This window comes from Austrofundulus limnaeus, unplaced genomic scaffold, assembly GCF_001266775.1.
Source record: "Austrofundulus limnaeus strain Quisiro unplaced genomic scaffold, Austrofundulus_limnaeus-1.0 Scaffold0, whole genome shotgun sequence".
Taxonomy (NCBI): Eukaryota; Metazoa; Chordata; class Actinopteri; order Cyprinodontiformes; family Rivulidae; genus Austrofundulus; species Austrofundulus limnaeus.
The window spans coordinates 3,600,749-3,614,195 of record NW_013952402.1 but is presented as its reverse complement, the minus strand read 5'-3'; the positions used below and the strand labels follow the sequence as shown (position 1 = coordinate 3,614,195).

Genomic DNA, 13,447 nt, shown 5'->3' with positions numbered 1-13,447 from the left:
TGGCTGCACTGTGTTAAAATATCAGCCCATGACATACTTCCATGCGTGGCTGTGTGATATACACTCTGAAGTTGAATTAAAGCAGTAGGCTAACGGGCTAATGGTGAACACGTGAATGTGTTAATAAACCGACAGGCACAACAGTGATAAAAGACTTTTGCGAGGGAACGCAAAAGGTATTGCGAGGTAACACAATACTAATGCGTGGGAACGCAAAAGAAAAAAAAATCTCCCATGTCCCCTCGCGGGCTCCGTAAAAACCTGTCGTAGCATTAGCAAAGAAAAGAAACACGTTATTACCTTGCATTTAGTTGGAGTGGAGGTTGGCTGAGCAGAAGGTGCAACTAAAAGAGAATTCTTCTTTTGTCCAAAACGTTTCCTGAGAGAATAAAATAATTAATTAATTAATTAATGAGATGCTTGTTTTAAATGAAAAAGGTGAAGCTTCTCGCAAACCAAGCACTGGCGAGAATCCTTACTTCGCAGGTGGAGGAGGGGGTCGGTTATAYGGAAGCCTACACTGCTGCCGAGAAATCTTAAGAGCTTTAAGGGCATCTTTAGCTACTCTGTTGGCTTCTGCTTCCACAAGAACGTAGTCAGGGTTGGAGGACTCCATGATGGTGTCATGTTGCATCACACTGTGGATGCCTGAACGACACAGAAAACAAAATCAACAAAAAGTCTGAGTYAGATACAGCAGATGTGGTGCGGGTCCCTACCAGATTTCTTGAAAAGCCGTGCCAAGACGTAATCGTCGGATTTTTTCTGACCCTCTGATGAATTGTCTTCACTTTCTTCTTTCTTAAAAGTCCTTTTTTTCACCAAGTGAGAGATGCGATGACCTTCGAATCGAGCGTCCCGGGAGTGTTTRTGTCTTTTGTGCTTGTGCCCATCAGCAGGGGTTTTACAGTGYTTTCTCTTTTCCTGGTGTTTTTTGGTGTCTAAATGCTGCTGATTTATGGCCAGGGACACAGTTTTGTTCAGTGGCTTGGCTTCTTTGAAGCCTCCGTTATTATTTTGTCCATTTACAAAAACGTTTGTCTTTACATCCAGTCCGTTTTGACTGAAGCTCTGGCTGTCCACTGGTTTGCTCAGCATCWTTTCACCGGATGGAGAAATTTGGCCATCATTTGTTGGAGGAATGACTCTGGAGGAGTTTCTGCTGTTTGTRCCAGCTTCATTCTGGCTTCCTGAGGTTTCTTTATATGCGCAGCTGCTGTAACGGGACGATTTTGGTCTTTCTGGTTTCTTGGGCACTCTGACATCAGAGCCAGTTCCTGTTTAAAGATAAAAGCTCAACTTGTCAAATGAATACTTCCAACAATATATTTGGAAGAGATTTACATATTATAGTTGAGTAAAACTTGTCTCAGATGAGGACAAAATGGACAAACAAACCTGCAAATATGGCACTGGTCTCTGTTCCCTGAGTTCCAGTGGGATCAGCTAAAGTGAAGAGCTCATAGATGTCGTTAGACTTGAAGAACCGCCTTTGTTTTGGATCCTTCAGAACACGATTGGTGAGAAACTGCTTGAAGATTTGCCTGAATTACAACAGAAATAATACATTATTAGATACAAGTAGATAATTAGTTTTTTTAATAAACTCAGCAGGCAATCTTGATCCTGTCACCACAGAGTAGTTTGGCTGATGGATGGGAAAATTAAATAAGTTCACTACTGCAGGTATCAAAACAGATTCTGTGCTGTTYGTTCATGTTGCTTTTTCAAAAGCTCTTCGCAGACACAAACCAAACAGAGCAATAGTTTGGAAGTCCTCAATTGGCCATTTAATAAAGCGGGGAAGCTTTTTGATTACTGAGAGCAAGCAGTAACACAGCAGTGGTGTAAAAAATTACTTATTTACAAATGTGTAAGGTCAGTGAATAGACAGCTAAAATAAAAAAAATGGATGAGGAAAGGCAGAAAGATTTCTGACAGTGTTCAAATCAGAGGTGACAGATWTAAAACAGCTGTATTACCTGTGGTAGATTTTTTCTTCAATGGTCCCCGCAGTCAGCAGTCTATAGATGGTTACCTGCTGCGTTTGGCCAATCCTCCACGCCCGTTCCCGAGCCTGTGGGCAAAAAAATACTTTTAAATGAATAAAGTGGAGAGGAAGTAAAAATGAGGAAATGCTTAGTACAGAAAAAAATCTAAACAATGCAGAAAAACAGTGATCAGAAATAGGGCTGCCACGATTTATCGATTAATCAACGACTAATCGATTATTAAAATAATCAATGACTAACTTAATAATCGATTAATCGTTTTTTTTTTTTTTTTGTTCTTTACTTTGTTTTTCTCTCCAAACTGCTTTGACACCTTCCACTGCCACATCTGCCTTTCTGTCCTTGACACACATGCACAGTAGTGGTAACTGGGGYAGGCCGTGGACGTCACAAGACATTATACAGACAGGCTCTGGTATCATGGCTACCTGACAACAGAGCTCAAAAGTGTGGGATCTTTTTAAGAAAATGAAAGAGAAACCTGTGCAATATCTGCAGAGCAGAACTTGCCTTCCACAGCAGTTATTTTTAGTTAGCATATAGCTAAAATGTAACAACGGTTATACAATAGCAGCTGCATTCTGACGTGATAAGCTGTATGTTTTATATTCAATTAATGTATGATCCGATTAGTCGACTAATCGAATAAATAATCTGTGATTAATCGATTATTAAAATAATTGTTTGTGGCAGCCCTAATCAGAAATGCAAGCMCTTATCCAACCATAAATAAATGACCTGAAGTGAAACAAGTAAATAGTCTTTTGATCTCAAACGCGTCCATCCAGCAACTCCTGTCACTGAAAGCAAATGTAATCATAACTAATTCAAAATATTAAGATTTAAATATTAAAAAATGGTTTTCTATTTAGTTGACATAAGAAAGTTGAACAGAAATTTAAAAAATATTTGTAATAAGCAATAAAGACATTTGTTTCTTCCTACTAAGGGTTTTTTATTCAGGAGATTATAAAAGTTGAGTTGCTTTGGGCAGTTTCAAGTGTTCCTTTGTGGTCCTCAGTTGTTTAAAAAGTTGCTGCTACAATCAAACTTTAAAGTAGACATTTCGCGCTTTTAAATCCTTCCTTTTCACATTTCAATCATTCAGTTGGGGTCTCTATAAAGTGTATATAAACTACACTTTGGTCTGAATTCCTTCTTTTTCTAAATTTACCAGCCTTTTCTGCACTCGTAGAGACTACGTATGCAACAGAATATATTTAACAGCTAAGAAAGTGAATTTTGCATGATATGTTCCCTTTAATCCACAATCCAATCCAAAATCCTTCAATGTCTTTAAACCACAGATATAAAAACAACTATCTTGAGTGACTAAAAAAAGCCCAGGATTCAGATAGAGCCTTATAACTGTCTGGAGGTGAACTTGTTTCGATGAAACCTGTGTGTAAACAAGTTACAAAAGGTAAAATGTATTATTAAAAAAATCATTCATTCAAATACAAAACCAAGATGGTCCACCTTATTCGGATGCTCACATGTTGTTATTTTCAAAAGTTGTGAAAGACATAAAAGGAAAATTTGGATCAAAACTAACAGATTCAAGTCGACTTCTGGTGATTCAGATGACAGCAGGACTCACAGAAAACAGAAAAAAATAATCAATATTTTATTTGGATTATTTGATCTGAGTGTCTAACCTGTGTGTCAGTACTGGGGTTCCAGTCTGGGTCATAAATGATGACTCTGTTGGCTCCAGTCAGATTGACTCCCAGTCCACCAACTTTAGTGGTCAGCAAGAAAATAAAAATGGATTTGTCCTGTGACAAAGACAGACCAGAATAAAATGATCCTGAAGAATTATTGTCATTTCATAAGGTACAACTTTTAATAATGATTTTGGTTTTGACCTCTGATAACAAGTAAAATAACATTGGTTTACACTGTAAAGAACCTAACATTAAATGTAACACATTAAGACCTAATGGACTTTGACTTTATTGAATGTAATGGATTTAAAAGAAAAGAAAAATACATTTAAACCAAAAAGCAAACATCTACGGTCCTAATGCTGTGATAGACCAATCACAGAATCTATTTAGACCAACAGATTGTCATCAATTAGTGTCTCCGCCTCAGGCTGAGCAGGGTTTCACTGCAGCCTTTCCTCCCTGAGGACAGGATTTTCAGGGGAAACACTAATCCTCACCTCGTTGTAGCGAGCGATGAGCGGCTGCCGGGAAGCTATTGTGGTCGTCCCGTCCATTTTCAGGTATGTGAAGCTCTGTTCCCTTACAAACACTTCCAAGATATCCAGCATCTGGAAATGAGATAGGAGGTGAACACAACAGAGAGACGGTGAGAAAAGAGACGGGAAGGGGGAGGCAGTGAGAGGGGCTGAGGTTTGGATTAGCTCTAAAAGGATTAGAGCAGATTAATATTACATGGACAGAGATGCCGACAGGGAGGGTCTCAGGTTCCCTCTGAGGTATAATCTCATTGGTATTGACTGCAACAGCTGGGGCCTCTGTCACATATACACACTTCCTGTGTCTTTCCCAGCCTAGCACTGCTGCAAGGATCCAGCAGGAAATACAAAGRCGTGACATCGCAACCTGACGTAACCATAATCTGACATGATAATCAGTTTTGCACAAAAATAACTGCAGTAAAACAAATATTTCTAAAACAAACCTTCATTTTACTGGATGCCATCTTCCTCACCTGTCTAGACTGTGTGAAAAGCAGAACCCTCTGTCCCTGCCTGAACCAGAGACGGAGAAGCGACTCCACCACGATCAGCTTGCCCGAGCGTTTCCAGAAGCCGAAATGTTCCTCCTCAGTCAGCTGGTCCTCCGGGATCCCCCTCAGTATCCGGGGCCCGCCTGAGAACAGGTCCGGGTGGTTGCAGATCTTCCGCAATGCGATCAAACCTGAAAACACCTGAGAAGCATAGAATTTTATTTTTTTAATTAATCGTCTTCKCTGTAAACTCAACACACAACTAGTAAAAACGATTGTATTTTGCTGCGTTGCACCTTTAAACAAATAAGCACATTTACTTTAGTCTACAGGAATGAATTACATAATTTATTTACGGACAATAAAGACTGTGTTTCTTGATGAGGGCCCAGTGGTCACTGCATTAGTAATGGTGGTTAATGGACTGAGAGTGACCACTGAATACATCTATACACAACCTGGTCACCCGTGGCTCTTCAACCACGTCCATTTGGTCAGTGGTGATAAATGGGAGCTCCTCTCTCATGGGTCTGGCTAATGTGAGAAGAACTGCACAACCTTTTGAGACGGAGCTAAAGCATACTGAGCTGTTAGGGGTTTTTACAACATTTAAATGGACAAGTTTGGAATTCTTGAATTTTTGAGTTAGTGATGACATTAGTTATCCAAATATTCACCATTGAGAAAGAGGCTGTGCATTGCCAAGAAATTGGTGATATGATACGTATCACRACACAGAAACCGCAATATATTGCCATTTTGTTCTCCAAATGATTCTAATTTTTAAAAACAAAATACATWACACGCACAAAATCTGATTAAATTTTGTTATGCAGAAGAACTGCATTTGCATTTCACATTTCTTCATACAACAACAATCCATTAAGCTGTAACCAAGAATCAATACAGTATCAGCAAACGAACTACAAAATAAAAGTTTTTCTATAGTTTGCCACTTTAAAATAAGACTTACCTGCATGTCTCCGTTTAGTATTTGGTAGACCTCCTTGGAATCTAAGAAATTTTGATACACCTGCCGCTGGTCCTCAGTTAATCTGCAAAACAGAACCTACACACACAGTGTGTACGTTAGTGAGCATCCACTTTAAAGGCCCCTGATGAAGTGCAGAAAGCAAGAAAATAAATTAAAGGGAAACAATTTGTATTTCTGAAGCCAACACTGCCCTCRGGGACTGATTTAATGAGTTGAAGTGGACAGAGCAGTCAACCTGCGTCAGGCAGAAGGACAGACCAGAGACCAGCCACTTTAATGAATACCAACTCTTTTTACTTCACTAGGACTTTATTAGCTGGCTTCACCTGACAGGAGCACACTCATCAAATCTCTCTGTAGATGAGGCACAAAGAGGGGCATCGAATCAGATAAACACCTGCACAGCTGAGAGGAAGGGGGTCAATAAGCTTAAACAAAAAAGAAGCAGGGTCAAACATGTCAGACTGTACCTGTTCATTTTTGTCAGGTAAGGAGAGGTTGGCCTTGACGTCTGCCTTCATTCTTCTGAGCAGGTAAGGATTTATTGTGTCCCTCAGCACACACGCACACTTGAAGGCAGTCTGGACCTACAAATCGACAGCAGTTAAACCTCAGAGGATAAACCAAGTCATCAACAACGCACGTCTCAGTAGTCATCATCGTCTTCCTCATGCTGTCCCTCTCAGCCCTGCAGGACATTAAACATTGATCAGAGAGCTTTTGCTCTCTTCTTTTATCAGTTCTACTGATCAGCTCTATTGGAAACAGCAGGGGGGGGGGGGGGGGGGGTGTTAACAAACACTTTGTCCCACCCCTATGAAACCCCACTGAAAATGGTCTGCTACACTTTATCTAGAGTTGGTGCTAAAAGCCAGTTAGCCTTTTAAACATTAACTCACTGGGGGGGGGTTGCAGGGGGATCAAAGACACGGTTGGCAGTGCTGGAGGCGACAATAAACTGCTGAAATCTGGAGCTAAATGGAAGGAAGAGTGGAAAAAGAATCGGAGGAGGGCAGGCGAGGATTCAACGATCTCAGCACAAGCTGCTGAGTGGATTCACATGGGTGTGTGTGTGTGTCTGTGTGTGAAAACGCCTGTTTTAGTAATGGATCCAATGTGCACATGCTCATCAAGCCCCACCCCAAAACACATATGTTTTCACATACATCTRTTTGTACGTTCATGCGTTTTATGCATCATCCGAGGGCCCGCTCTGCTGCTTTGAGAGTTTCAAGAACAGGATAAAGCAGCAGAGCTTTGCCCTCTCTGACCATTTAATAACATTAATAATTAGTAAAGGTTTTTATTATCGACAGCGGAAGAAGCATCAATAGCCAGCTTAAATAATTAAATCTATAGTCAGTGGGTTATTAACGATTGGACGCTAATGACAAAAGACTACGATTGAGCTCACTGGCTCTTCCCTTTATCCTCTTCCACTCTCACACATTAGAGATGAACTGAAGTTCCTTCGCATAGATGCACATTATCCAGCACTGCGCTTAATGGTTTTCTTCTTCCACTAGTCCTCTTTTAACTTTTTAGAATTGTGCATAAATGCATTTGTTTTCACTGCCTCGGCCCATTTTTCTTTGTAATATCATTTAAAAATAACACCACTTTTTATAATACCAGAACTTTGGTGTAAAATAAAGACGTGGGTTGTAGAACATTTAAACCAATCTGAGTTGTAGTTGTGGTCGTGCACATTTTCACGTACCTGTACAGGTGAGGCGTTGCTGTATCCTCCCATTGTTATTGGCACCGAAAACTGTTCCATGAAGACAGGCAACGTCCCCAGTTTGCCAGGAAAGACAAAATCGAACAGAGACCAAAGCTCTTTCAAATTGTTTTGCATAGGTGAGCCTGACAGGATGAACCTGTGAGGAGTGCGAAACTACAGGGAGGAGAGCAAGAGTGTGAAAAAACAAACAAGAGATGGGAAGAAATTTCCTGCGTGTGTTTAAACGTTACCTGTTTGCAGGCCGTGGTAACCCCAGCGTTTGGATTTCTGATCTTATGGCCCTCATCTAGTATGATATAGTGCCAGTTGTAGCGCAGTAAGGCCTCTTGCAAATTTCTCACAGCTGAATAGGAGGTAATCAGGATTCCATGACATGATGCTATTTCGGGAATCAGTTTTTCCTGCAACAGAGAAAACAAAAACTCTAATTAAATATTTTATCTAGTGCTGGGTGATATGGCAAAAAGGATCACGGTTATTTTTTTCATATCGTCCTATCTCGATTAATATCACGATTTTTTTGTTAGCCTAAAGGTGACTGAAAAATAATTTAACAAATAAATAGCTACAGAAATTTAAAAAAGGATGGCTGTTATTTTACTTTCACTTATATAACAAACAGCTGTGGTTCAGTAGAACATTATTTTTGCAAGGTATTTAAAAAGGTAAAAAAATTACATGTAAATCATAGAATCTCACATGATAAAGTTATCCTTTTGTAAAATTAAAGTTTTAGAATTGAATTTCACATTAAATATGCCATAAAGAAACATAAACCCTACAAACAGCAACAATTTGTGCACACTTGCCAGCTGAATRGGATATAAGCTCATTACTTTTGTTCAGGAGTTTGCAGCGTCTCTCAGCTGCTGTTTGTGATGAGAMTCAGACAGGAAGTGGTCTTCACGTGGCGTCCAGCCCATCGTRTGCCGATAAAACTTACAGAAAAGTTATTCTCCAGATAAATGAAGAACTGCTGGGACATTGTTCTGTCCTAAACATTACCCTAAGACCGCTTCATATTTTTGGAGGATGTTTTTATTTTCGCGAGACGCGCATCACAGCTCACTTTTCTCCCCTCAGAGCTCACCCTGCGTGCCTGTTAGCAGGTAAAGGCAGGAACAGGAAGCGACAGCGGCCAAAATACCTCAGAAACTCACCCAAATAAGCAAACTCTGAGAGATTCAGAGTTTTATTCTGGATTACTTTGGTTAATTCTGTGATTCCGTCTGCGTTTCCTCAGCAAATTATAAACGGAAGTGGAGCAGGAGAAGGTGGATTCTGATTAGCTGTTGTCGCGCACATTTCCGCCATGTTTGATCAAGTAAGAGGCTGACAGCTGATCACCGTGATCGACCTGAATTTTTTCTCGTTCAATAATCGCGATCAAATCGCCCAGCCCTAATTTGATCAATTACAAATCATATTTTCTATATGATAAAATATGAGCAAAAAAAAAGACTGGACAGAAAAACACAAATGAAAAATTACAATAGAATAAAAGACCTCTAGTGCCCCCCAGAGGAAACAAAACTTTTTCTAGTTAAACTATCATCTGAAACCAGAACAAATGCTTTACCTTATTGCTGGTGAACGAGCCAGTTTCATGAAGAACTGCCACCCTGAAAGGAGGCCACCAGGTGTGAAACTCTTTCACCCACTGGTGCATGACTGTAGCTGGGCACACAATGATGGTTGGACCCAAACCTGCGTACCTACAAACACACACAGAAGAAAGCAAACCTGTCACTTAAATGAATAAGTGATACAAAAAAGCCAATTTCACTTTGTATAATTTAAGCATACTTTATTTGACAACTACAGTCATTACTTAATCAATAACAAAATAATAACTATGCTTGACTTGCAGGGAGAATATATTGTTTCCTTCTGCCTACATAAAACTGAGTTCACCTGTTAAGTACTCGAAAAAATTCCACCTGCATATGCACTTAATCTCTACGTCCAGCCCATAAAGCAGTGAAAGTGCACGCACACAGACCTCAACTCATCTGTGAAGATTTACAAAAACTTTGTCAAACACATAAAGACACACACAATGATGCACTAATGGGCTGCTACGAACCTCTGCCTGCTGGAAGCTATTGATACTGGGCCATAATTGAGTTTGCGAGCAATCAATTTGTGGGCTTCTATAGCAGACAGAGTATTGACCATCAGGGAAGCTCCGCCTACTGAATGCACAAGTGTCGTCGGTGCAGTAAAAAGCAGATTATTACCACCACTCCCTCATGTTCTCTGTGGTTGATATGTCGTCCCACACCTGCTCCACCCCCCACTTCATCGGTCTAACGTTCATTTTAGGTGCTCACGAAGACGTGAACACAGTCTCTCACACACACGCACACAAACACACACTCAGAGTGTTAGTGTTTTCTCTGATGTCTGCAGTAAGAAAGTGAAGAGTCTGATAATTGAAACATGTTTAATAATTCAGACGAACACTCTCAAGCAGAAATCCTACTAATCAAATATTCATACCATACAGACACACAGTCTCTGGACACTGTTTGTGTGTCTGTGTGTGTGTGTGTGTGTGTACCTGTAGTTGGACCCTCTAGTTCTCAGTTTGCTGTAGCTTAGTCCGGCCAGAAAGCTGATGACCTGAATGGTTTTGCCCAATCCCATCTCATCTCCCAGGATACCGCCTGCCTGCTGACAGTGGAGTTCCCACATCCACCGCACACCAGTCTGCTGGTATCTGAAAGTCAAATAAACACGTTGATAAGATTTTACCCAATGAAACCAGACAACAAGCGTGAACATCCAAATGAACAGATGTTAAAAAAACAAGACATCTGGGTTTTATCTCATCTCTGCTTCCGTCAGTTATTGTTCACAGCGTACATTTGAAAGCAAGGAAATAAACTGGTATTAAAGTTGGAGGTATTTTTTTTTTGATGTTTGTAGCACTTTGAGATTTTTTCTAATGAAATGGGCTTTACAAATTAAATTTATTATTATTATTATTATTATTATNTGCCGATAAAACTTACAGAAAAGTTATTCTCCAGATAAATGAAGAACTGCTGGGACATTGTTCTGTCCTAAACATTACCCTAAGACCGCTTCATATTTTTGGAGGATGTTTTTATTTTCGCGAGACGCGCATCACAGCTCACTTTTCTCCCCTCAGAGCTCACCCTGCGTGCCTGTTAGCAGGTAAAGGCAGGAACAGGAAGCGACAGCGGCCAAAATACCTCAGAAACTCACCCAAATAAGCAAACTCTGAGAGATTCAGAGTTTTATTCTGGATTACTTTGGTTAATTCTGTGATTCCGTCTGCGTTTCCTCAGCAAATTATAAACGGAAGTGGAGCAGGAGAAGGTGGATTCTGATTAGCTGTTGTCGCGCACATTTCCGCCATGTTTGATCAAGTAAGAGGCTGACAGCTGATCACCGTGATCGACCTGAATTTTTTCTCGTTCAATAATCGCGATCAAATCGCCCAGCCCTAATTTGATCAATTACAAATCATATTTTCTATATGATAAAATATGAGCAAAAAAAAAGACTGGACAGAAAAACACAAATGAAAAATTACAATAGAATAAAAGACCTCTAGTGCCCCCCAGAGGAAACAAAACTTTTTCTAGTTAAACTATCATCTGAAACCAGAACAAATGCTTTACCTTATTGCTGGTGAACGAGCCAGTTTCATGAAGAACTGCCACCCTGAAAGGAGGCCACCAGGTGTGAAACTCTTTCACCCACTGGTGCATGACTGTAGCTGGGCACACAATGATGGTTGGACCCAAACCTGCGTACCTACAAACACACACAGAAGAAAGCAAACCTGTCACTTAAATGAATAAGTGATACAAAAAAGCCAATTTCACTTTGTATAATTTAAGCATACTTTATTTGACAACTACAGTCATTACTTAATCAATAACAAAATAATAACTATGCTTGACTTGCAGGGAGAATATATTGTTTCCTTCTGCCTACATAAAACTGAGTTCACCTGTTAAGTACTCGAAAAAATTCCACCTGCATATGCACTTAATCTCTACGTCCAGCCCATAAAGCAGTGAAAGTGCACGCACACAGACCTCAACTCATCTGTGAAGATTTACAAAAACTTTGTCAAACACATAAAGACACACACAATGATGCACTAATGGGCTGCTACGAACCTCTGCCTGCTGGAAGCTATTGATACTGGGCCATAATTGAGTTTGCGAGCAATCAATTTGTGGGCTTCTATAGCAGACAGAGTATTGACCATCAGGGAAGCTCCGCCTACTGAATGCACAAGTGTCGTCGGTGCAGTAAAAAGCAGATTATTACCACCACTCCCTCATGTTCTCTGTGGTTGATATGTCGTCCCACACCTGCTCCACCCCCCACTTCATCGGTCTAACGTTCATTTTAGGTGCTCACGAAGACGTGAACACAGTCTCTCACACACACGCACACAAACACACACTCAGAGTGTTAGTGTTTTCTCTGATGTCTGCAGTAAGAAAGTGAAGAGTCTGATAATTGAAACATGTTTAATAATTCAGACGAACACTCTCAAGCAGAAATCCTACTAATCAAATATTCATACCATACAGACACACAGTCTCTGGACACTGTTTGTGTGTCTGTGTGTGTGTGTGTGTGTGTACCTGTAGTTGGACCCTCTAGTTCTCAGTTTGCTGTAGCTTAGTCCGGCCAGAAAGCTGATGACCTGAATGGTTTTGCCCAATCCCATCTCATCTCCCAGGATACCGCCTGCCTGCTGACAGTGGAGTTCCCACATCCACCGCACACCAGTCTGCTGGTATCTGAAAGTCAAATAAACACGTTGATAAGATTTTACCCAATGAAACCAGACAACAAGCGTGAACATCCAAATGAACAGATGTTAAAAAAACAAGACATCTGGGTTTTATCTCATCTCTGCTTCCGTCAGTTATTGTTCACAGCGTACATTTGAAAGCAAGGAAATAAACTGGTATTAAAGTTGGAGGTATTTTTTTTTTGATGTTTGTAGCACTTTGAGATTTTTTCTAATGAAATGGGCTTTACAAATTAAATTTATTATTATTATTATTATTATTATTATCATCATCATCATCTTCTCATACCAAAAGCACGTACCACCTTTGGTTGCTCTTCTTTTCAGTTCTCTGCTGCAGATGACTGGAACCATCAAACAAACCTTAAAACTTGTTTCATTCATTCCTCCAACCTCTTTTGAAAGTTCTATATGTTCTATTTCAGGGGTCTCCAACCAGTAGCCCRTCAGCTCATTTAAAGTAGCTCTTCAGAGCTTATGAAAAACATGAAGAAGCAAAATTTAATTTGTCACTGGCCAAACAAACTTTCATTTAATTCCAATCAATCTATAAATGGCCCTTCCCCTTGGTTGTCAATCAAACAGTTTAGGGTTCAGTGTGGTCGATCGGCAGATGACGTGCAGTCACAAGGTTGTTCGGCATTGGTTTTGGCACACACCTTTCATAGCCCCTTAAGACACATTGGGCCTCATGCAAGAACATGTTCGTATTCTTATCCTAAATTTCTTCGTACGAACATGTCACGTCAGATTCAACAAACTCTTCTATCGTCAGGAAACGTGCGTAAATGAGCTGCGTAAATTACACCTGTTCTATCCAGCTGCTCGTGCATGCGAGAGGAGATTAGCATAATTACCACCCCAAAAACACCATATAAGGCTGTTTTTCCTGCCTCAGATATCAGGAAGTGTCCATTCATGAAACATGACAGCGAAAACTGAAAAAATAAAAACTTTACGAGTTCAGAGATTGAAGTCCGTCTGTCAGAGATCCAGAAAAGAAAACCTGTCATTTTTAGCAGGTCAGCTGTGGGATAAAAAGAGCTGCTAAAAGTATAAACAACTGTGTTAAAGCATTTTCATGTATTCAGAAGCCGCAGCGCTGCGCACCGTAACCCCCCCCCCCCAGCGCGCTGCGCGGCGCAGGTGGTCTCACATACGGGTCTGAAATAAGCATTTTAAAACGG

General features: G+C 40.4%; 1 protein-coding gene across 2 annotated transcripts in view; it reads right to left on the bottom strand.

Moving 5' to 3' along the window:
* The window catches only part of ercc6 (excision repair cross-complementation group 6), a 21,142-nt gene that overhangs the window by 1,384 nt on the left and 6,311 nt on the right, over positions 1-13,447 (bottom strand). For both annotated transcript variants that reach the window (XM_014017933.1, XM_014018008.1), the window contains exons 8-21: positions 12,088-12,246; positions 11,104-11,239; positions 7,681-7,851; positions 7,427-7,603; positions 6,177-6,293; positions 5,686-5,781; positions 4,695-4,913; positions 4,180-4,290; positions 3,671-3,790; positions 1,983-2,077; positions 1,399-1,544; positions 720-1,277; positions 480-648; positions 301-379 (exon numbers count right to left, since the gene is read on the bottom strand). In XM_014017933.1, the coding sequence (XP_013873387.1) occupies positions 301-379; positions 480-648; positions 720-1,277; positions 1,399-1,544; positions 1,983-2,077; positions 3,671-3,790; positions 4,180-4,290; positions 4,695-4,913; positions 5,686-5,781; positions 6,177-6,293; positions 7,427-7,603; positions 7,681-7,851; positions 11,104-11,239; positions 12,088-12,246 (2,353 nt within the window). The remainder of the gene's footprint in view (positions 1-300; positions 380-479; positions 649-719; positions 1,278-1,398; positions 1,545-1,982; positions 2,078-3,670; positions 3,791-4,179; positions 4,291-4,694; positions 4,914-5,685; positions 5,782-6,176; positions 6,294-7,426; positions 7,604-7,680; positions 7,852-11,103; positions 11,240-12,087; positions 12,247-13,447) is intronic.